Here is a 22,054-nt window from a genome sequence, read left to right as displayed (position 1 = left end):
ACAGCTGCGTTTTAAACTAAATAGGGGGGAGCGGACAAACTGGAAGTTTAAGAAGGAAATTGAAGGGAAAGTTAGAACAAGGGAAGTCAGTGAAGCAGAAAACTTGAAGGGATCATGCCTTAAGGTTGAGTGAAATAGAGGTTGATAGGAAGGGTGAGGGCAGTACCAAATTAAAAATACTATATATGAATGCACAAAGTATTAGAAATAAGATGGATGAGCTTGAGGCTCTTTTGGAAATTGGCAGCTACAATATTGTGGGGATAACTGAGACGTGGCTTCAAGTGGACAGGGCCTGGGAAATGAATATTCAAGGCTATACGTGCTATCGTAAGGACAGACTGACTGGCAGAGGGGGTGGCGTGGCCCTGCTGGTAAAGGATGATATTCAGTCCCTTGCGCGGGGCGACCTAGAATCAGGTGATGTAGAATCAGTATGGGTGGAGCTGAGAAATTCTAAGGGTAGAATCTCCCTCTTGGGAGTTATCTACAGGCCCCCAAACAGTAGTATGGATGTAGGGTGTAAGTTGAATAAGGAGCTGGAATTGGCCTGTCGCAAAGATGTTACTACAGTTGTTAAGGGGGATTTCAACATGCGGGTAGACTGGGAGAATCAGGATGGTATTGGACCTCAAGAAAGAGACTCCGAGATGGATTCTGCAAACAGCTGGTGCTGGAGCCTACCAGGGAGAAGGCAATTCTGGATCTGGTATTGTGCAACGAACCAGAATTGATCAGGGACCTCGAAGTGAAGGAGCCTTTAGGAGGTAGTGACCATAATTCAATAAGCTTCAATCTGCAATTTGAAAGGGAGAGGGTACAATCGATAGTGACAATATTTCAGTTGAATAAAGGGAACTATGGAGCAATGAGGGAGGAGCTGGCCAAATTTCAATGGTGTAATACTTTAGCAGGGCTGACAGTGGAGGAACAATGGCAGATATTTCTGGGTATAATGCAGAAGATGCAGGATCAGTTCATTCCAAAAAGGAAGAAAGATCCTATGAGGAGGCAGGGGTGGCCGTGGCTGACGAGGGAAGTTAAAAACATATAAAATTAAGAGAAAAAGTATAACATAGCAAAGATGAGTGGGAAAACGGAGGACTGAGAAGCTTTTTAAAGAACAACAGAGGATTACTAAGAAGGAAATACGCAGAGGGAAAATGAGGTACGAAGGCAAACTGGCCAAAAATATAAAGGAGGATAGTAAAAGCTTTTTTAGGTATGTGAAAGGCGAAAAAATGGTTAAGACTAAAATTGGGCCCTTGAAGACAGAAACAGGGGAATATATTGCGAGGAACAAAGAAATGGCAGAAGAGTCGAATTGTTACTTCAGATTTGTGTTCACTGGGGAAGACACAAACAATCTCCCTGAGGTAACAGTAGCTGAAGGACCTGAACGAAAGGGAATTTATATTTGCCAGGAATTGGTGTTGGAGAGACTGTTAGGTCTGAAGGCTGATAAGTCCCCAGTGCCTGATGGTCTACATTCCAGGGTACTGAAGGAGGTGGCTCGAGAAATCATGGATGCATTGGTGATTATTTTGCAGAGTTCAATAGATTTGGGATCAGTTCCTGCGGATTGGAGGGTGGCTAATGTTGTACCACTTTTTAAGAAAGGAGGGAGAGAGAAAGCAGGAAATTATAGATCAGTTAGTCTGACCTCAGTGGTGGGAAAGATGCTGGAGTCTATTATAAAGTATGAAATTACGACACATCTGGATAGCCGTAACAGGATAGGTCAGAGTCAGCATGGATTTATGAAGGGGAAATCATGCTTGACTAATCTTCTGGAATCTTTTGAGGAAGTAACTCTGAAGATGGACGAGGGAGATCCAGTAGATATAGTGTACCTGGACTTTCAGAAAGCTGTTGATATAGTACCACATAGGAGGTTAGTGAGCAAAATTAGGGCGCGTGGTATTGGGGGCAAAGTACTGACTTGGATTGAAAATTGGTTGGCTGACGGGAAACAAAGAGTAGTGATGAATGGCAGGCAGTGACCAGTGGGGTACTGCAGGGATCAGTGCTGGGACCGCAGCTTTTTACAATATATATATTAATGATTTATAGAAGATGGTATTAATAGTAACATTAGCAAATTTGCTGATGATACAAAGCTGGGTGACAGGGTGAAACGTGAGGAGGATGTTAGGAGATTACAGGGTGACCTGGACAATTTAGGTGAGTGGTCAGATGCATGGCAGATGCAGTTTAATGTCGATAGCTGTATGGTTATCCACTTTGGTGGCAAGAGCAGGAAGGCAGATTACTACCTAAATGGAATCAATTTAGGTAAAGGGGAAGTACAAAGCGATCTGAGTGTTCTTGTACACAGTCAATGAAGGCAAGCATGCAGGTACAGCAGGTAGTGAAGAAGGCTAATAGCATGCTGGCCTTCATAACAAGAGGGATTGAGTATAGAAGTAAAGAGGTTCTTCTGCAGCTGTACAGGGCCCTGGTGGGGCCACACCTGGAATATTGTGTGCAGTTCTGGTCTCCAAATTTGAGGGAAGACATTCTGGCTATTGAGGGAGTGTAGCGTACGTTCACGAGGTCAATTCCTGGAATGGCAGGACTATCTTATGTTGAAAGATTGGAGCCACTGGGCTTGTATACCCTTGAGTTTAGAAGACTGAGAGGGGATCTGATTGAGACGTATAAGATTATTACTGGACTGGACACTCTGGAGGCAGGAAACACGTTTCCACTGATGGGTCAGTCCCAAACCAGAGGACACAGCTTAAAAATAAGGAGTAGGCAATTTAGGACAGAGATGAGGAGAAACTTCACCCAGAGAGTGGTGGGTGTGTGGAATGCTCTGTCCCAGAAGGCAGTGGAGGCCCAGTCTCTGGATTCGTTTAAGAAAGAGTTGGATAGAGCTCTCAAGGATAGTGGAATCTAGGGTTCTGGAGATAAGGCAGGAACAGGATACTGATTGAGGATGATCAGCCATGATCATAATGAATAGTGGTGCAGGCTCAAAGGGCACAACGGCCTACTCCTGCACCTCTTGTCTATTGAAACAGACTCTTCGGTCCAACCCATCCATGCCGACCAGATATCCCAACCCAATCTAGTCCCACCTGCCAGCACTCGGCCCTTATCCCTCCAAACCCTTCCTATTCATATACCCATCCAAATGCCTCTTAAATGTTGCAATTGTACCAGCCTCCACCACTTCCTCTGGCAGCTCATTCCATACGTGCCTCACCCTTTGTGTGGCAAAAGTTGCCCCTTAGGTCTCTTATCTTTCCCCTGTCCCTCTAAACCTATGCCCTCTAGTTCTGGAGTCCCCGATCCTAGGGAAAAAAACTTTGTCTATTTATCCTATCCATGCCCCTCATAATTTTGTAAACCTCTACAAAGTCACCCCTCAGCCTCTGACGCTTCAGGGAAAACAGCCTGTTCAGCATCTCGTTTATAGCTCAATTCCTCCAACCCTGGCAACATCTTTGTAAATTTCACACAAATGGTAATGACCACCCAGCTCCACTACTTGGTTTCTAGATTAAGGATCAAGTCAAAATGGTGCTCAGCTAATTGTATGATTGATCATTTTCACCAACTCAATATTGAGAAGCTACTGTCTTCAGTCTTTGCCATTACCTCTACCCATCTCCAACTAATCTTAAGATGAGCTAGATATTTGCCTTAAAAAGAAAAATCCTTTGCCATTCGTTATTGATTTGCCTTGGAATATGAGAAGCCAGTACATCATATCTGAAGCTTTTGCATGTAGATGTCTCCTTGATTTGAAGGGGGGGATTTTGTGGGTGGCACAAGAGGAATTGCCAATATGTGCTCTCTTACTCCAGCTTCCTGCCCTACTATGTTAGTCACATAAGATCCACTCCGATCAACTGAATTTATGCACAATAAGAATGAATAACCACTTTGCCAGGCCAACTATATAATTTTGTTTTCCATTGAAATTTTAAAATAGTTGTGAAATATTCCTGGAGTGAGCATGACGTAACTTTGTCTACTTCAATTTGATAGAAGTTACGAGGTTGTAATAATTTTTGTTGCATTAAGTCTGTAAGCAGTTAATTTTTTTTTCCCCCAGCAATGCTGGTAACTTAATAATAGCTACTGAGCATAGATGGCCTTTGGCATAATTGATCTAATTTCTGCGTAATTTGATGCAAAGATGTTTTCTGATGTTTTCAAATGTTTTCTGTTGCCAGATTGACAAAAAGGCAATGCACAAAGTAGGAATGGTACAGAGAGTCCGTAATGAGGTGGAGATTCACTGTCAGTTGAAGCATCCTTCTATATTGGAGGTAAAGCTACTTTTCAGATAAGTGAAAGACTTAGTTTACCTGTTAAAATACTTTGACGATGGTTCTTGTTTTCTTTCAGCTTTACAACTATTTTGAAGATGACAATTATGTCTATTTAGTCTTGGAAATGTGTCATAATGGAGAGATGAGCAGATATCTGAAGAACAGGAAAGCTACATTTTCTGAAGATGAAGGTAACAGCCAGCTGAAAACATTTTAAGAGGGCTATGTTATACATGAAAATCTCCATTTTAAAACAGAAATCTGAATGATTCGTTGTTTGAATCCTTAGAATCTGGAAAAGTCATAGCTGATTGGAAAACTGCAAATGTAACACCTCCATTAAAAAGGGAATGAGCAGGAGGGAAGAAAGTAACTGTAGACAAGTTTGCTTAATTTCTTGTGTTTGGAAAATATCAGAGTCTATTATTCAGGATGTATTAGAAGACTGACTGACTGATAGAAATACGTACGATCAAGCAGAGCCATAAAGAGGAATTCACTCCTGAAAAATGTATTAAAATTCTTTTGAGATAACCAGCAAGATAGATAAATGGGGAGCAATGAATATAAGATATTTGAATGTTCAGAAGGTATTTGATCAGACGCCACATATGAGGCTACTTAAGAGTCCATGGTGTTGGAGGTAGTATATTGTGTGGCTAGATGATTGGCTAATTAATAGATGCCAATAAGAGTTGGAATGGAGGGGATGTTTCAGGATGGCAACCTATAACTAGTTGCATAGCAAAAGAATCTGTACTGGGCCACAATTAATTACAATGTATTAATGACTAGGTGCTGTGTTTTGGGAAAGCAAATCTTAGCAGGACTTGTACACTTAATGGTAAGGTCCTAGGGAGTGTTGCTGAACAAAGACCTTGGAGTGCAGGTTCATAGCTCCTTGAAAGTGGAATCACAGGTAGATAGGATAGTGAAGACTGTGTTTGGTATGCTTTTCTTTATTGGTCAGAGTATTGAGTACAGAGGTTGGGTGGTCATATTGCAGCTGTACAGGATATTGGTTAGGCCACTGTTAGAATATTGTGTGCAATTCTGGTCTCCTTTTTTATCAGAAGGATGTTGTGAAACTTGAGAGGGTTCAGAAAAGATTTACAAGAATGTTGCCAGGGTTGGAGAATTTGAGCTATAGGGAGAGGCTGAGTAGGCTGGGTCTGTTTTCCGTGGAGCCTCGGAGGCTGAGGAGTGACCTTTTATAGAGGTTTTATAAAATCATGAGGGGCATGGATAGGGTAAATAGACAGTCTTTTCCCCGAGGTCAGGGAGTCCAGAACTAGAGGGCATAGGTTTAGGGTGAGAGGGAAAAGATATGAGAGACTGGAGGGGCAACATTATGACACAGAAGGTGGTACGTACATGGAATGAGCTGCCAGAGGAATTGGTGGAGGCTGGTACCATTTATAACATTCCAAAGACATCTGGGTGGGTATATGAATAGGAAGAATTTAAAGGGATTTAGGCCAATTGCTGGCAAATGGGGCTAGTGTAGGTTGGGATATCTGGTCAGTGTGGATGAGTTGGACCAAAGGGTCTGTTTCAGTGCTGTACATCTGTGACTCTGATTTGGATGAGGGGAGTGCCTTCTATTTTTGTGCAAGTGGTGAAGATTAGAGACTACAGAAGGGTAAAGGCAGGTAATGAGTTATGTGAAAAGACCTCAAATGAAATATAATGTAATAAAATGTAATGTTACACTTTTTGGCAAGAAGAAAGAGGGACTAAATATTACTTAAATGGAGAAAGACTGCAAGCAGCATATGGAATGTTGGCCTTTTATTTCAAAGGGAGTGGAATATAACATTTAGGGAAATCTTGCAAAAATTGTAAGAGGTACCAGTCTGACTACAGCTCAAATGCTATGAGCAGTTTTGGATCCTTGTATCAAAGGAATGATAGACGAGCATTGGGGGCAGTCCAACAAAGGTTCATCAGAGCTGATGCTTGGTATGGAAGGACTATTCTTACAAGAAGTTGTGTAGGTTGGGCTTGTACTTGATAGAGTTTAGAAGAATGAGAAACATTTTAGTGAAACATGCAAGATTCTTGGGACTTGGCAGGGTAAATCTGGAAAGGTCGTTTCTCCCGTGTGGGAGAATTGGGACCAGAGGGTATAATCTCAGAATAAGGTGTTGCTCAATTAAAATTGATTAGGCTGAATGTCTTCTCTGAGGCAGTCAATCTATGGGATTCTTTACTGCAAAAGGCTGTGAAGGCTATGCTAAAGATCTTCAAGGCTGAAATAGATTTTTAATTAGCAAGTGAGTCTAGGATTAGAGGGAGAAGGCAGGAAAGTAGAGTTAAGATGAAGCACACCAGTGATGAAGGAAGGGGATAGAAGTAACTTGAAGAGCATTTTCTCAATAAGCTAATTGATATAATCCTGTGTGCATTTTATTTGTTTGAACAGCTCGACACTTCATGCATCATATTGTTACTGGAATGCTCTACCTCCACTCGCATGGTATACTGCATCGGGACCTCACCCTTTCCAACCTCCTCCTAACAAGTGATATGAACATAAAGATTGCTGATTTTGGATTGGCAACACAACTGAAAATGCCAAATGAAAAACATTTTACTATGTGTGGGACCCCCAATTACATTGCACCAGAGATTGCAACCCACAGTGCTCATGGCCTTGAATCTGATGTCTGGTCTCTTGGTTGCATGTTTTATACCTTTCTGGTGGGAAAGCCGCCATTTGATACTGACACAGTTAAACATACACTTAATAAGGTAATGCTGGCAGATTATAAAATGCCAACATTTATCTCTAATGAGGCTCAAGATCTCATTTACCAACTGCTTCGAAAAAATCCAGAAGACCGTATCAGTCTTTCTAGTGTATTAGATCATTCATTCATGTTAAAATGCCCTTCATCCAGAAGTAAAAGTTCAGAAACTGTGGAGGATTCAATGGATAGTGGGCATGCCACGATTTCAACAGGATATACCACAGGAACAGGATCTTCTGGTGCAAGTACAATGGGACGCTTGCAACTAAAGACTAAACAAGTTATAGGACAGTTTCTTCCTAACAAAATGGCAGTCATCACCTCTCACAATAGACTTAATAATTCATCCATGGAAGGCAGCGCAGTCTTTAGTGACAAAAGTATACAAAACTCTGAAATTATCCGAGCTGACAGAGGAAGAATTGTACAAATTGCAGAAGAAGAACGACCTCACTCTCGTTGGCTTCGCAGGGCACACTCCACTGATAGATCTGGTACCTTTCAAAGTCAGATTACAGAAAAGCCCGGTAGTACTTTGGAGAGATGTCACTCTGTTGACGCGCTGACTATTTCTGCCAGACCTAGAATGTACAGTCCTGCAAATCTGTATGGAGATGGTTATATAGATAATCAGCAAGTCAATAAAGACAGTTCAGATATTGGTGGCTCACATGATAAATCCACCATATCGCCACCTGTCAAGCAGGCAGCAAAGTAAGTACAAGTATTTTGTATTTCTTCAAAATGGTATGTCTTCTGTTATAAACTAAATGTAGCTGCTGTAGGATGCAAGATGGTGAAAGCTTGAATAGAATTGATAGCAAGTTATTTTTGTAATAAAACACAAATCTTAGAACAGTTATTAACAAATCAGCTGCTGACCTTTTTTAAAAGGAAAATAAGATTTAAATTATTTGGTTATTAAATTGAAAATGAGGATTGGAAACTCTTGGGATATGTATGCAATTATAACACTGGTGCTGGTAGGATCAAGCCTAAGCTCTAGGTGACTATGAAAGACAGTAGCTATGAAGTAAGACAGTTACAAAATATAGTTGCAGTGAATCAGGGTATAGCTGAGCACCTGACTTGATAAAAGAAGGTAGACAGCACTGTAGACAAAATCTTAGAGTAAACTCTGCATAATTTTTCTTCAGATGGTAATTTGTCAAAAAGCATTTTGCAAGCACATTATCTTGTCTCCATCTGTGGCAAAATAATGTATTGATAGTTTTTTTTGAATAAACGTATCGTGAAATTTAAGATCACATATGGGATTTTTGCAGTTATCACTCTAATCTCTTAATTGTTAAAGTGCAGAAGAAGGACATCTGACTTATCATGACTGCAGGCATGCTGTGAGCATTTTTAGTTAGTGCTGATCTCTTGCCTTTTCCACTGCACATTTGTTTCTGTAAAAGTTTATCTATGTGAAATTAAAAGATGCTTTCTTCAATTTTTGCACTTAAAGTTTGTTAATTAAAACCATAAGAAATGGGAGTGGAAGTAAGGCTATTCAGCCCACCAAGTCCACTCTGCCATTCAATCATGGCTGATGGGCATTTCGATGCCACTTTCCCATACTCTCCCCGTGTCCCTTAATTCCTAGTGAGATTTAGAATTTATCAATCTCTGCCTTGGAGACATTTAATGTCCTGGCTTCCACTGCACTCCATAGCAATGAATTCCACATGCCAACCACACTCTGGCTGAAGAAATGTTCTCCCCATTTCCATTCTAAATTGGCCCCCTCTAATTCTAAGGCTGTGCCCATGGGTCTTAGTATCCCTGCCTTTTGGAAACAATTTCCCAGCGTCCACTCCTTCTAAGCCATGAACTGTCTTGTAAGTTTCTATTAGATCTCCCTCAATCTTCTAAACTCTAATGAATACAATCCCAGGATCATCAGCAGTTCACCATATGTCAGCTCAACATCTTGCTAATAATGCACTTGGTTTCCAAATTTTACTCACAGATCAAAAGTTACTCAGGAGGCTGAGTCCAATGGGCCATTCTTGGAGCAGTTGTCTCAGATTGGCATGACGCATCGCTGGTTTGAAGATGGTCAGGCACATAATGGTATGCAACAAAATTTAGACATTTCAAAAATTATTCTTCATGTTTTGCTAAAATTTTTGTACCATATTTGTGTGAGCCACCCCTTTTAAGATGAGATGATGGCTAAGGTACTGCCAGCATATTCTACTGCTAGTCCTACTTGTGCTTTTGACGAGACCAGTATCTGTTGTCTGTCTCTTTTGAAGATGCTGGCGAGCTGCATTCATGACCCACTGTCATCCACCTGGTGCAGGTATAACCAGTGCTGCTGGGTGGGGCTTCAAGTATTTTAATCCCACTAGACAGAAGAAATGGTGATATCATTCCAAGCCACGATGGCGTAGGCTTGCTGCCACTGTCCTTAGTGATAGAGGTAATTGGGCGTAGCTGCTAATGAATGAGTCTTGATAAGTTGCAGCAATATGTCTTGCACTGCAGTGGTGCCAAAGAGTGTGAATGTTTTTTTTATTAGTGAATGTGATACCAGTGAATGTGATTTGTTGCAGATGGTGTTGGCCACGACGTTACCAACAGTTGTCCTGTTCTTTTAGCTATCATATTTACATGGCTGGTCTAGTTCCTTACATGGGTGTAAGGACCCATGCAGCCTTCCCTGACTTAGGATAAAATGGCTGCCTTTTACCTCCTCCCATAAAATTGCGTGCAGGTTAGGCCTTCTTGTAACATAGCCACTTGGCACTGCAATAGTGTTTGAGCATCCTCTTCTGAACATTTTTCAGTTCCTGTAGCAGTGTCTGATTTTCTGAAGAGCATCCCCAAGGATATCTCTGGTAATGTAGATAAAATTTGGACCATATTTAGGCAAATGTTTGATTGCCAAGTTTTATTCTTTAATACATGAATCATTTTATCTTCTAGCTCCATTCAAAACAGTTATGGATGTTAGTGCCGAAAGCAGCACTAGTGGAAGTTTCCAGTGTGGAAGAAAACAACAGGTTATGAAAGAAGTAATATCAGCAAGTACATGGGGAAAACATCCTAGCAACCAAGTGAAAAATGATAGTTTTTATCAAGAAAGCTGTTTCAAAGTACAGATGGGAATTCGGAAATATGATGGGGTTCTTCGACCACATTCTGCCAAAGCAGGTAATGAGCAAGCAGACGTCCCGTACAACTGTCGTCAAGTTTTGAAACCACAAGGCTTCATCCAACAGGAAAGACAGCCTTCTGAGAATCGGTCGAAGATGTTGCAAGAGTTGGTGTCACCACTGAGGGCCCACAGACTTAAACCGATCCGTCAGAAAACCAAAAATGCAGTGGTAAGAATTGCAGCTTCAAATTCTTCTTAACTGTATAAAGTTTAAAACAAAAACGTCAGGATATTTCTTTTGATAGTAAAAATTAATATTGGATAAGGGTACTGCTGCTTTTTTAAAATACTATCCACATGAGAGAATCCTCTGTATTGTTAACTGACCTTAAAGACAACCCATGTCACACAAATTAGTCCCTGCATCACTGAGCTAGACTGGGGAAACCTGAATTGATCTTTTAGTTGGGTTCTTTTCAAAACTAAATATTGGAAACTTGTATTTTGGTGTGATCGAAGGAACATACATGCAGTATGTCCCATGCTGTTCATAAAAGATTCTATCACTACACCTTTTGGGTTATGTTTTCTGAGTTAGATGTTAGACTGTCAGAACACTTCTAATTAAAGATATTCAGAGTTAGTCACCTTCATTTGCATTCGGTTGACTGTCTCGGGCAGTTTACTAATTTGTAACAGCTTGGATACTGAGCAGATTTGTGATCTGCAACTGATCTGTCTGATCAGTCTGCAGACTCCATTCTTGATTTTTCTTCGAAGAAATGGTAATTTCAGGTGTTCGATCTTTGCAGGTGGCACCTGAGTTTAACAAATAAGGTTTTAAATAAATGGTGCTGAAGTGCTCTTGCTCTAATCAAGTTTACAGTTTTAACAATTTTCATTGACAAGTCCGTGACTTTACCTGCTATACTCACTGGTTGATTGTTACATGCCACTATACAAAGGGAGGAAGCCAGGACCATTTGTCCAAAAAGCAACAAAGCCCTTGTTTATGTTGTGTGTGTGGCTGGTGCACCATCAGTTGTGATGGAAACCAGTTTCTTTATTGGAATGTTTTTCTTCACCGCATACTTTTTCAATTTGTTGTAGACCACTGTGAAAGCACTGAGTGACATTCACTGGGTTAATGCTTTTGTCATTTCTTCTTTTACTCAAAAGTCTCCTAATAATGAGTCAGCAGTCAATTATTGCTGCTTTTAACTACTTTGCCATCTGAGTCATTTCTTGTTTTACCAGAAGATGGCAAATGTGAAATGATACTTCAGGTGCAGGGCTTGACTTTCGCTTCTGGTTTAGAAAAAGATTTGACTGTTGAGCTTGTCAACTTCATTATATAAAGCATGCTGTTGAAGGGGAAAAAAATCCTTTGAATATTGTGCAATTTTGTGGTATTATCCAAATTCCCCTTTTTGTTTTAACTTATTGATACACTTTGTCATATGAGGCAAATACCCTTACTTGTTACAGTGAACAGAAATTTAGTACTTTTTTTATTTTGGATTATCCAGGGTCATCACTCACTTTTTTAAAAAATTCATTCATGGGATAAGGATGTCACTGCTCAGCCAATGTGCATTGACCACCCCTAATTACCCAGAGTCTGCTTAAGAACCCTGTAAGTCTGGAGTCCCATGTATACCAGACCGGGTAAGGATGGCAGTGTCCTTCCATGAAGGACATTATTTAACCAGATGGGGTTTTTCCAGCAATTGACAATTGTGCACTGGCCAATGAAGGCAAGAATGCCATATGCCTCCTTACATACCTTGGCCACCTGTGTTGCCACTTTTTGGGAACTGTGGACCTGCATGTTGCCATTTCTTCTAGTGTAATTCACGCCTAAATTTGATCCTCCAAAATGCATCTCTCTTGTGTCTTGATTAAATTCCATCCACCATTTCTATCCCCAAGTTGTCAATCTATTTATCCAGTTGTATCCTTTCACAATTGTCGGCACTATCACCGTCTCCACCAATCTTAGTGTCACCTGCAACCTTCCTAAACAGACAACCCTCATTTTCCTCCAGATCACTTCTATATACTACAAACAACAGAGCACCTAAGACTGTTCCCCGTGGAACACCACCAGGTCCTGGTCTCCAATCTGAGAAATACCCTTCCACCACTAGTCTATCTTACATGACCTAGCCTGTTTTGTATCCATCTAGCCAGTCCACCCTGAATCCCATGTGATTTTAGTTTTTGCCCCTATCTGCCATGTTGGACACTACCAAATGCCTCACTGAAGTTCATACGTTACATCCACAGCCCTTCCCTCATCAATTATCTTTGAAGTTTTTTTAGAGTTGGCAGATTCATGAGACATGATCTTCGCCATACAAAACCATGCTGTCTGTTGCTAGCTAGTCCATTTTCTCCCAAGTGTGCATATATCTTGTCTCTCATTATCTTCTCTAAGAACTCGCTTCACCATCGACCTCAGGCTCACTGGCCTATAATTTCCTGAACAAAGAGCAAATAAAATTACACCACAGGAACAGGTCTTTTGGCCCTCCAAACCTGCATCAATCCAGATCCTCCATCTAAACCTGTCACCTTTTTTCTAAGGGTCTGTATTCCTCTGTTCCCTCCCCATTCATGTATCTGTCTAGATACATCTTAAATGACTCTATCGTGCCTGCTTCTACCACTTCTGCTGGCAATGCATTTCAGATATTCGCCACCCTCTGTATAAAGAACTTTCCACGCAGATCTCCCTTAAACTTTTCCCCTCTCGCCTTGAACTTGTGACCTGTACTAATTGAGTCCCAACTCTGCCAGAAAAAAGCTTCTTGCTATCCACTCTGTCTATTAGCTGTCATGATTTTATTGACCTCAATCAGGCCCCCACCCCCCAACCTCCAGTCTTTCCAATGAAAATAATCCTTATCTACTCAACCTCTCTTCGTAGCTAGCCTGCATCCCTGTGGAACACCACTGGTCACAATTCTCCTCCATTTTGAGAAGCTCCCTTCCTGTTTCCTGTTGCCCAGCCAGTTCTTTATTCAATTAGTTAGTTCTTCCTGGACCCCATGGGACTTCGCTTTCTCCATCAGCCTACCATGGCGAACCTTATCAAATGCCTTACTAGTCCATGTCTATGACATCTGCAGCCCTTCCCTCATCAATCAACTTTGTCACTTCCTCAAAGAATTCTAAGTTGGTAAGACATGACCTTTCCTGCACAAAACATGTTATCTATCACAGATGAGCCTGTTTTCTTCCAACTGGGAAAAGATCCTATCTCTTGTATTTTTCTCCAATAGCTTCCCTACCACTTGATGACGTCAAGCTCACTGGCCTATAATTACCTGGATTATCCCTGCTACCCGCCTCAAACAAGGGGACAATGTTAGCAATTCTCCAGTCCTCTGGGACCTCATCCGTGTTCAAGGATGCTGCAATGATTTGTGTTAAGGCCCCAGCTATTTCCTCTTGCTTCCCTCATAAACCTGGAATAGATCCCATCCAGACTTGGCGACTTGTCCAACTTAATGTCTTTTAGAATACCCAACACTTACTTTCTCATGTTGGATTACTCTTGGTCAAGTCAGCATCATCCCTAACCTCAACATCCGTCATGTCCCTCTCCTCAGTGAATACCGATGCAAAGTACTCTTCTCTGACTGCACGTGTGACTTTTTCCTCTTTTGTCCTTGAGTGGGCCAACTCTTCCTCTAGGTACCGTCTTGCATCTTTATATATGAATGAAAGATATTTCATGACCCCTTTTCGCCCTCCTTTAATTCCTTGTTTCAGGTTGGTCCTACATGCCCAATATTCTTCCAAAGCTTTGTCTTTTCAGTCACCTAGACATTGTGTATGCTTCCTTTCTCCTCTTGGCTAGTCTCCATTTCCTCTGTCATCCACGATTCCCTAATCTTGCCATTTCTATCCCACATTTTCTCAGGGACATGTCTGTAATCAACGTCTCTTTAAAAGCCTCCAACATATCAAATGTGGATTTACCTTCAAACAGCTGCTCTCAATCCACATTCCCCAGCTCCTGTCGAATTTTGGTATGGTTGGCCTTCCCCCAATTTAGCACTTTTCCATTAGGACCAGTCTTTGTCCCTGAGTATTCTAAAACTTACGAAAATGTGATCACTATTTCCCAAAGTAATCCCTTACTAAAACTTCAACTGCCTGGCTGGACTCATTCCCCAACACTGGGTCCTGTATGGCCCCTTCCTGAGATGGACTCTTTACATACTAATCTAGAAAACCCTCCTGAATGCTTCTTACAAATTCTGCTCCATCTAGACCTCTGACTGGAATTCACAGTGCTAATGTCAGGAAATTTTAATTTTCCCATCACCACCACCTTGTTGCTCTTACACCCTACAATGACCTGTTTACATATTTGTACTTTTACCTCACGCTCTATGTTGGGAGGCCTGTAGTACAGCCCCAGCGTTGTTACCGCACCCCCTCTATTTCTGAGCTCTGTCTATATTGCCTTACTGCTTGAGTCCTCCATAGTGCCCTCCTTTATCACAGCTGTGATATCCTCTTTTGATCAGTAATGCAACTGCTCCAGCCCTCTTACCTCCCCCTCTATCCTGCCTGAAGCATCAATATCCTGGGATATTTAGTTGCCAATCATGCCCTTCCCTCAACCAAGTCTCAATAATAGCAATAACATCATACTCCCAGGTACTAATCCATGCCCTAACTTCATCTGCCTTAGCTACCACACTTCTTGCATTAAACAAATGCACCTCAGACCACCAGTCCCTTCTTTTGTGTTTATCTGCTCCCTGTCTACTTTTTTTTTCCCCTTAGTCATGCTGACTTCATGATCTAGTTACAGGCTTTAGTTTCACTGTCCACTAACCACCTCATTTGGTTCCTATCCCCCTGCCACGTTAGTTTAAACCCTCCCTAATAGTAAGCAACAACATCCCCAAGGACATTGGTTCCGGTCCAGCCCAGGTGTAGAAGGTCCAATTTGTCCCACCTCCCCCAGAACCGGTCCCAATGTCCCAAAAATCTGAACCCCTCCCTCCTGCACCTCTCAAGCTACGCATTTATTCTGCCTATTCTTTCATTTCTATTCTGACTAGCACGTGGCACTAGTAACAGTTCTGAGATTACTACCTCTGAGATCCTACTTTTTAACTTGGCTCCTAACTCTCTCTCAATTCTCTGGCCCTACACCACTGACTACTTGTGATGCCACTTTCAAGGCATTATGCACTTGCACCCCTAGGACTTTCTATTTGACAACACCTCCTAGGGCCCTTCCATTAACTGTAAGACCTGCTCTAGTTTGTCTTCCCAAAATGTAACATCTCTCACTTATCTAACTGAAATTCCATCTGCCCCTCAGCCCATTGATGCAATCATAGTCATAGATGTACAGCACAGAAGCAGACCCATCAATCCAACTTGTCTATGCCAACCAAATGTCGTACACAAAGCTAGTCCCATTTGTCAGCTTTTGGTCATGACCCTCTAAACCCTCCCTATTCATATACCCATCCAGATGCCTTTTAAATGTTATAATTGTATCAGCCTCTACCACTTCGTCTGGCAGCTCATTCCCTTCACACACCATCCTCTGCATGAAAAAGTTGCCCCTATGGTTCCTTTTTTAAATCTTTACCCCCAACCTGGAGGAAAGATCTTGGCTATCTGTGCCCCTTATCATTGTATAAACTTCTATAAGGTTACCTCTCAGCCTCCGAGACTCCAGGGAAAATAACCCTATTCAGCCTCTCCCTCTAGCTCAAACCCTCCAACCCTGGCAACATCCTTAAATCTTTTCTGGAACCTTTTTCAAGTTTCACAATATGCTTTTTATAGCGGAGATCAGAATTGCATGCAGTATTCGAGAAGTGGCCTAACCAATGTCCATGACCTCCCAACCCCTATACTCATTACTCTGACTAACGACAAGCATACCAAACACTGCCTTCACTATTCGATCTACCTTTGGCTCTTCTTTCAAGGAACCTGTACTCCAAGGTCCCTTTGTTCAGCAACACTCCAAGAACCTTACCATTAAGAGTATAAGTCCTGCTAAGATTTGTCTTTCCAAATGCAGCACCTCACATTGATCTAAATTAAACTTTATATGCCACTTTTTGGCCTATTGGCCCATCTGACCGAAATCTCTTTGTACTCAAGTGACCTACTTTGACCACTGCATCTCCACTTTTGGTGTCACCTACAAATTTACTAACTATATCTCCTATTTTCAAGTACAAATCATTTATGTAAATTACAAAAAGCAGTGGACCTAGCACCAAGTCTTATGACACACCACTGATTACAGGCCTCTAGTCTGAAAAGCACACCACCACCTACCTTTAAGCCAGCTCTATATCCAAATAGCTAATTCTCCCTGTATTCCATGTGAACTAACTGCTAACAAGTCTACTATGAGGAACCTTATCGAATGCCATGCTGAAGTCCATATAGATCACGTCCACCTCTCTGCTGTAATCAGTCCTCTTCGTTACTAGAACAAAAAACTCAGTCAAGGTAGTGAGACATGTGGACTATCCCTAATCAGTTCTGGCCTTTCCAAATGCATGTAAATCTTGTCCCTCCTGATTCCCTTCAGCAACTTAGCCACCACTGATGTCAGGCTTATGCGTTTTAAGTCATCCAGCACCACCACCTCTGCAATATGGACATTTTTCAAGATGTCACTATTATTTTCCCCAAAGTAAACAGTGATGAAAAATCCTCCTTTAGTATCTTGCCACGTATCCTGCAGTTCCACACAGACTGCTTTGCTGAACTTTAAGGGGATCTCTTCACTCCCTAGTTACCCTTTTAGCTTAGACTAGATTCCCTACAGTATGGAAACAGGTCCTTCAGCCCAACCAGTCCACGCCAACCCTCTGAAGAGTAACCCACCCAGACCCATTTCCCTCTGACTAATGCACCTAACACTATGGGCAATTTAGCATGGCCAATTCCCCTAACCTGCACATCTTTGGACTGTGGGACACTGGGAGAATGTGCAAACTCCACACAGACATTCGCCTGAGGCTGGAATCTAACCTGGGACCCTGGTGCTGTGAGGCAGCAGTGCTAACCACTGTGCTGCCCCTTAATATATTTGTAAAAACCCTTTGGATTCTCCTTCACCCTATTTGCCAAAGCTATCTCTTGTCCCCTTTTTTTTTGCTCTCCTGATTTCCCTCTTAAGTACACTCATACTGCCTTTATACTCATCTAGGGAGTCTCTCGATCTCTGCTGTCCATTCCTGACATATGTTCTTTTTCTTGACCAAAATCTCAATTTCTGTAGTAAACCAGCAATCCTTCCACCTCCCACCCTTTCCCTTCACCCCAACAGGAACATACTGTCTCTGGACTCACGTTATCTCCTTTTTCTTTTTGAATGCTTTCCATTTACCTGAAAATATCTGCCCCAATCAACTCTTTCAAAGTTCTTGCCTGAAATCATCAAAATTGACCTTCCTCTAATTTAACTTTTTCGATCCGGTCTATCCTCTACCATCACTATGGTAAATCTAATAGAATTATGGTCGCTGGCCACAAAGTGCTTCCCAACTGACACCTCAGGCATCTGCCCTGCCTTATTTCCCAGAGTAGGTCAAGTTTTGCACCTTGCTGAAGAAGGGCTCATGCCTGAAACGTCGATTCTCCTGCTCCTTGGATGCTGCCTGACCTGTGCTTTTGCAGCAACACATTTTCACCTCTGATCTCCAGCATCTGCAGTCCTCACTTTCTCCTACAAGTTTTGCACCTTCTCTAGTCAGTACATCCAGATCAAGGTCCTGTTGCACCCTGAAATGATTTTTCAATGTCCACTGTACCACCACTTTTGATGTCATCAACAATCTTAATAATTATGCCTCCTGTATTCTCATCTAAATCCTTTAAATAAGTGAAATGCAACAGTGAACTCCGCACCAATCCTTACAACAGGCCGTCTGATCACAATCTGGCAGAAGAAATCAAGTCCTGGGTATCTTATAGTCAGCATAAGAAAAGGTCCAGGAAGATGAGTTTAAGGGAGCCCTGTTAAGAAATAAATGATTGTTGGTTTAAGAATCCATAAAAGAGACAAATGAAGGAAAAAAAATTGCATGAAGATATTCAATTGCAGCTGTGTCAACTCAACAAAGAACTTGAATGGAGATGGGTAATCCTTCGCTGTGGTTTGAGCATCTGGAATAATTTAAGGTTAAATGATTGAATTTTGTTTTTAACATTGAAATAGTTTCACTGCAAATAATTCTTGTATAGGGTAAAATAGTCCCCGCCCTCTTGTATGTGATAAGTATTTTTCTTTCCTTTTGTTAAAAGTATGTTGAATGTCTTTGTCTTTGCAAGAAGAGGCTGCTGGTGACTGACTCGCAGTAACAAGATAGCAAGAGCAAAACTTATGATCTGTCAATCCAAGTTTCACTTCATTGGATTTGAACTGTCCAATATTAATCAGCTGAGAGCATGTCAGCTGTCATCCACTGATCTGATTAGCACAATGCATTAGGCCAAAATATGGTTGTCAAAGGCTTACTTGTATGATAAAATTAACACACTGATCATCCTGTGTACCCTATACTTTTCAGTATCTCGACTGAAGTGTTTGAGTTTAGAATTTAAAACTAGTAAAGTTATGTTTATGCTTGTATAAGACTTTGGTCAGGCGATCCACAATTCAGTGCACTGTTTTGGTCTAGTTTTTTGTGGGGGCTTTTTAAGAAAGGCGAAGAAGCCTTGAAGTAAGCACAAGTGTTCAAAATTTGTGCTGAGACTGAGATTACAGCTGTTGCCAAAAGGGAAGCAGGTCAAAGATGTTTATCTTGACTGTGATCTGACAGAATTTTTCTATGGATGGTTTGCACTGAGGAGAGGCTTTGCACTCATGGTCCCCAAGTTTTGGATTTTGTCCGTATATAGAAGGTAGCTTACAACTAAGTCTAATCAGAAAATTCTTCACCTGGTAAGTGGTTATTGTTTGAAGCTTATCACCACAAAGTGGAGTCAAATAGATTTGATTTCAAAATAAAACAAAATGAGTATATGATAGGACTTAAGATACATTAAAAAGTGGAAATGAGGTGAATTGGCAGGTGAGTATAAACACTAGTTGATCTGAATTTTTCTATTAAAAAATATTCTGCATGAATTTGAATATGCCTTTTTGACCTACTGTTAAACAAAATTGAAATCCTTGTTCAGGTGAGCATTCTCGACTCTGAAGAAGTATGTATGGAACTTCTAAAAGGGAGTGGCACTCAAGAGCGTGTGAAGGAGGTACTTAGAATATCCTCAGATGGAAGCATGGTAAGTTATTTTTGAATGTGAGAATTTACATTAGTACATCTTCCTTTTTCGGACGTTCAATGTTTGTATTAATATGGAGTGTAGGATGTCTTTCTTAACAAACCCCAGGCAGTTTTTAATCAAACCTTTGTCAATTTTGGTGGTTCTGATGTTCTAATCTAATATCTTCTAGTAACTATATTTAAATTTGTCCACTAATCTACAAGAAATCTTTTTTCTTAAAATCACTTACAAGCAACCAGCATGTGTAATCCCCGGGTTGCGAGCGGATTCTGTTCTTGAGCCCTTTAGCAAGTCAATTTTGTACTCCAGGCAGAACACTGTGGGAAATTATAAGATATTGTTCAAACGTACAAGGAAATGTTTTATCATAAATTATCAATGCAACCTTGTATGAGATCAATTTGTAAGTACAAGCATTTGTCACATCATAGGTTGTCCAGCGTGGAAACAGACCGGTCAGTTCATCTTATCCTTATCTCATCTATGCTAACCAGATATCCTAAATTAATCTAGTCCCATTTGACCCTTTTTTTTTTTTCCCACCTCAACCATATTCATATAGGGTTGTAAGTCAGGCATTCACAAATCTAACTCGTTGTAGCTTGATTTCATGGTGTTTCTTTCAAATGAAGCTAATGTTATGATTACTGTCCAGATAATACATTATCTGCAAAATCATAGGTATTTGAAATTTTACTTTCCTTAGATCCATATTTATTACCCAAATGAGGGAAAAGGTTTCCCACTGGATGACAGGCCTCCGTCTCCACCTGAGGATGTATTTGTTTATCGTTTTGACAACTTGCCAGGTATCTAATATTAATAGACAATGTTGTGAATTTTTCTTTAACCTACATTGGCAGTCTATAATTTTAAAAAAATATGAAATCAGCTTTGTTTATAAGAAATTATTTGGAGCATAATTTTAATTGGCTTAATTGAGTAGTTTTATTATGTTGATGTGTACTGCATACTGACTTTAAATATAGCTTACTGTTATAGTTGTTCAAATTTGGTGTTTTTTTTGATTTTCTAATTTATCATTTGCTTTTCCTAATTGCAAATAACAGACAAATTGGATTTATGTGACTGTGTATTAACTGAGTTCTAGAAAAATAAAATCATTTTAAATAAATACCACAATGTAAAAAGCTTATTTTTTTTCTGAAAAACATTAGGATAAGTGTCTCTAACATAAAGGAAAGTCTAGACCTTAGTGTTCACGTAGTATCTGTGGTGAGATTTAATATTTTGACATTCCATCAGAACTAACTATTAGAAATAAACCACTTTTTAAGTGAAAGCATTTAAAAAGATCTGATTGCAAGTTATTCATCTTAACACCCTTACATTCTGTTGAATGGTCATCAACCTAAAACTTCAGAGCAGAATCCTTAGAGAAAAGTCACCTATGAAAGGGATGGGAGAGGGTTGAGTAAAGGAATCTGCTGTAATGGTTCAAATATATTTATAATTGAAGCAGCTTTTGTTATCGCTATGTTGCCTGCTTTCTCCAGTGATAACACAACACACAAGCAGGCATTCTCATGTGGCACATCTTTCAAAGATAGGATTGCAACTTAAAGGGACCCCAGATAAGGATTGAAATAACTGAACTGTCCATTTTTGGAGCCTCAGCCATAGCAACCCTTGCTTTATTGGCCCATTGGAAAGACTTCCTTATTCCAGGGGGCTGCATACAGCAGCAATGAGTTTAGAAGAAAGCTTCTGCATTCTGAGGCACTACTGCTCATTTGTCAAAAGTAGATTTTCCATTTGTAGATCCACTGGGGAGTCCTTGCTGGATCTGTCTGTCTTCTGGCACAGCCTGTGCCTGAGAAGGCAGCTACTGCTGTCCTAGTTCTTGATGCCTTTTGCTGATGCTGCTCCTCTTGTACTTTCCTAAACATTAGTCTTCTGAAGAACAACTCGAAATGAGTGAAACCTAAGCTAATGGGATTACTTTCAAGAAATTGTCAAACTTATCAAGTAGTGAAAGTGCACTCCAAAGTGATATGATCCCAGCTTTTAAGCAGGGCTATTCAGTTTTATTCTTTCCCAATCTATCAATGAAATTAAGGTCTCCTCACTGTCTTGTTGCCTGGTTGACCATAGCGAGTTCCATTCAGATCCAGAAATTTGAATGCTGGCTGTTAAAGGCAGAATATGTTAAATGCTTCCAATCTGATGCCATTTTTTTCAAGTTTAGCTCCTGCCTTGAATCTGCCTCCCATTAGTAACTAAAATTCTGTCCACTAACTTGTTTCTGTCTCCAGATGTTACCTGACTTGCTGAGCATTTTGTTTTAATTTGATTTCCTTAAGATGTACTGTTTTCTATTCACTGACTATGCTGAGTTTTTAAAATGCTGAAATGATTGGCCTTACACTTATTTCATTTGTATCTTATTTGATTTCAGAAAAGTACTGGAAAAAATATCAATATGCATCCAAGTTTGTCCATTTGGTGAGATCCAAAACTCCAAAGGTCACACTGTACACTAAATATGCCAAATGCATGCTGATGGAGAACAGTCCACAAGCTGATGTTGAAGTCTGCTTTTATGATGGTGAGTCTGAAGCACTTAAATGTGATTTACAATA

The 22,054-nt window shown here is 40.7% G+C and overlaps 1 protein-coding gene across 1 annotated transcript in view; it reads left to right on the top strand.

The window, feature by feature from the left end:
- The window catches only part of plk4 (polo-like kinase 4 (Drosophila)), a 63,830-nt gene that overhangs the window by 20,444 nt on the left and 21,332 nt on the right, over nucleotides 1-22,054 (top strand). Inside the window, exons 3-10 of the mRNA XM_072584164.1 lie at nucleotides 4,191-4,286; nucleotides 4,366-4,480; nucleotides 6,715-7,756; nucleotides 9,018-9,121; nucleotides 9,980-10,380; nucleotides 19,344-19,448; nucleotides 20,158-20,260; nucleotides 21,871-22,020. Of these exons, the coding sequence (XP_072440265.1) occupies nucleotides 4,191-4,286; nucleotides 4,366-4,480; nucleotides 6,715-7,756; nucleotides 9,018-9,121; nucleotides 9,980-10,380; nucleotides 19,344-19,448; nucleotides 20,158-20,260; nucleotides 21,871-22,020 (2,116 nt within the window). The remainder of the gene's footprint in view (nucleotides 1-4,190; nucleotides 4,287-4,365; nucleotides 4,481-6,714; nucleotides 7,757-9,017; nucleotides 9,122-9,979; nucleotides 10,381-19,343; nucleotides 19,449-20,157; nucleotides 20,261-21,870; nucleotides 22,021-22,054) is intronic.

This window comes from Chiloscyllium punctatum, chromosome 14, assembly GCF_047496795.1.
Source record: "Chiloscyllium punctatum isolate Juve2018m chromosome 14, sChiPun1.3, whole genome shotgun sequence".
In the NCBI taxonomy this organism is placed as follows: Eukaryota; Metazoa; Chordata; class Chondrichthyes; order Orectolobiformes; family Hemiscylliidae; genus Chiloscyllium; species Chiloscyllium punctatum.
Note: the sequence above shows the minus strand (reverse complement) of the source record. Positions and strands in the feature narration are given on the sequence as shown.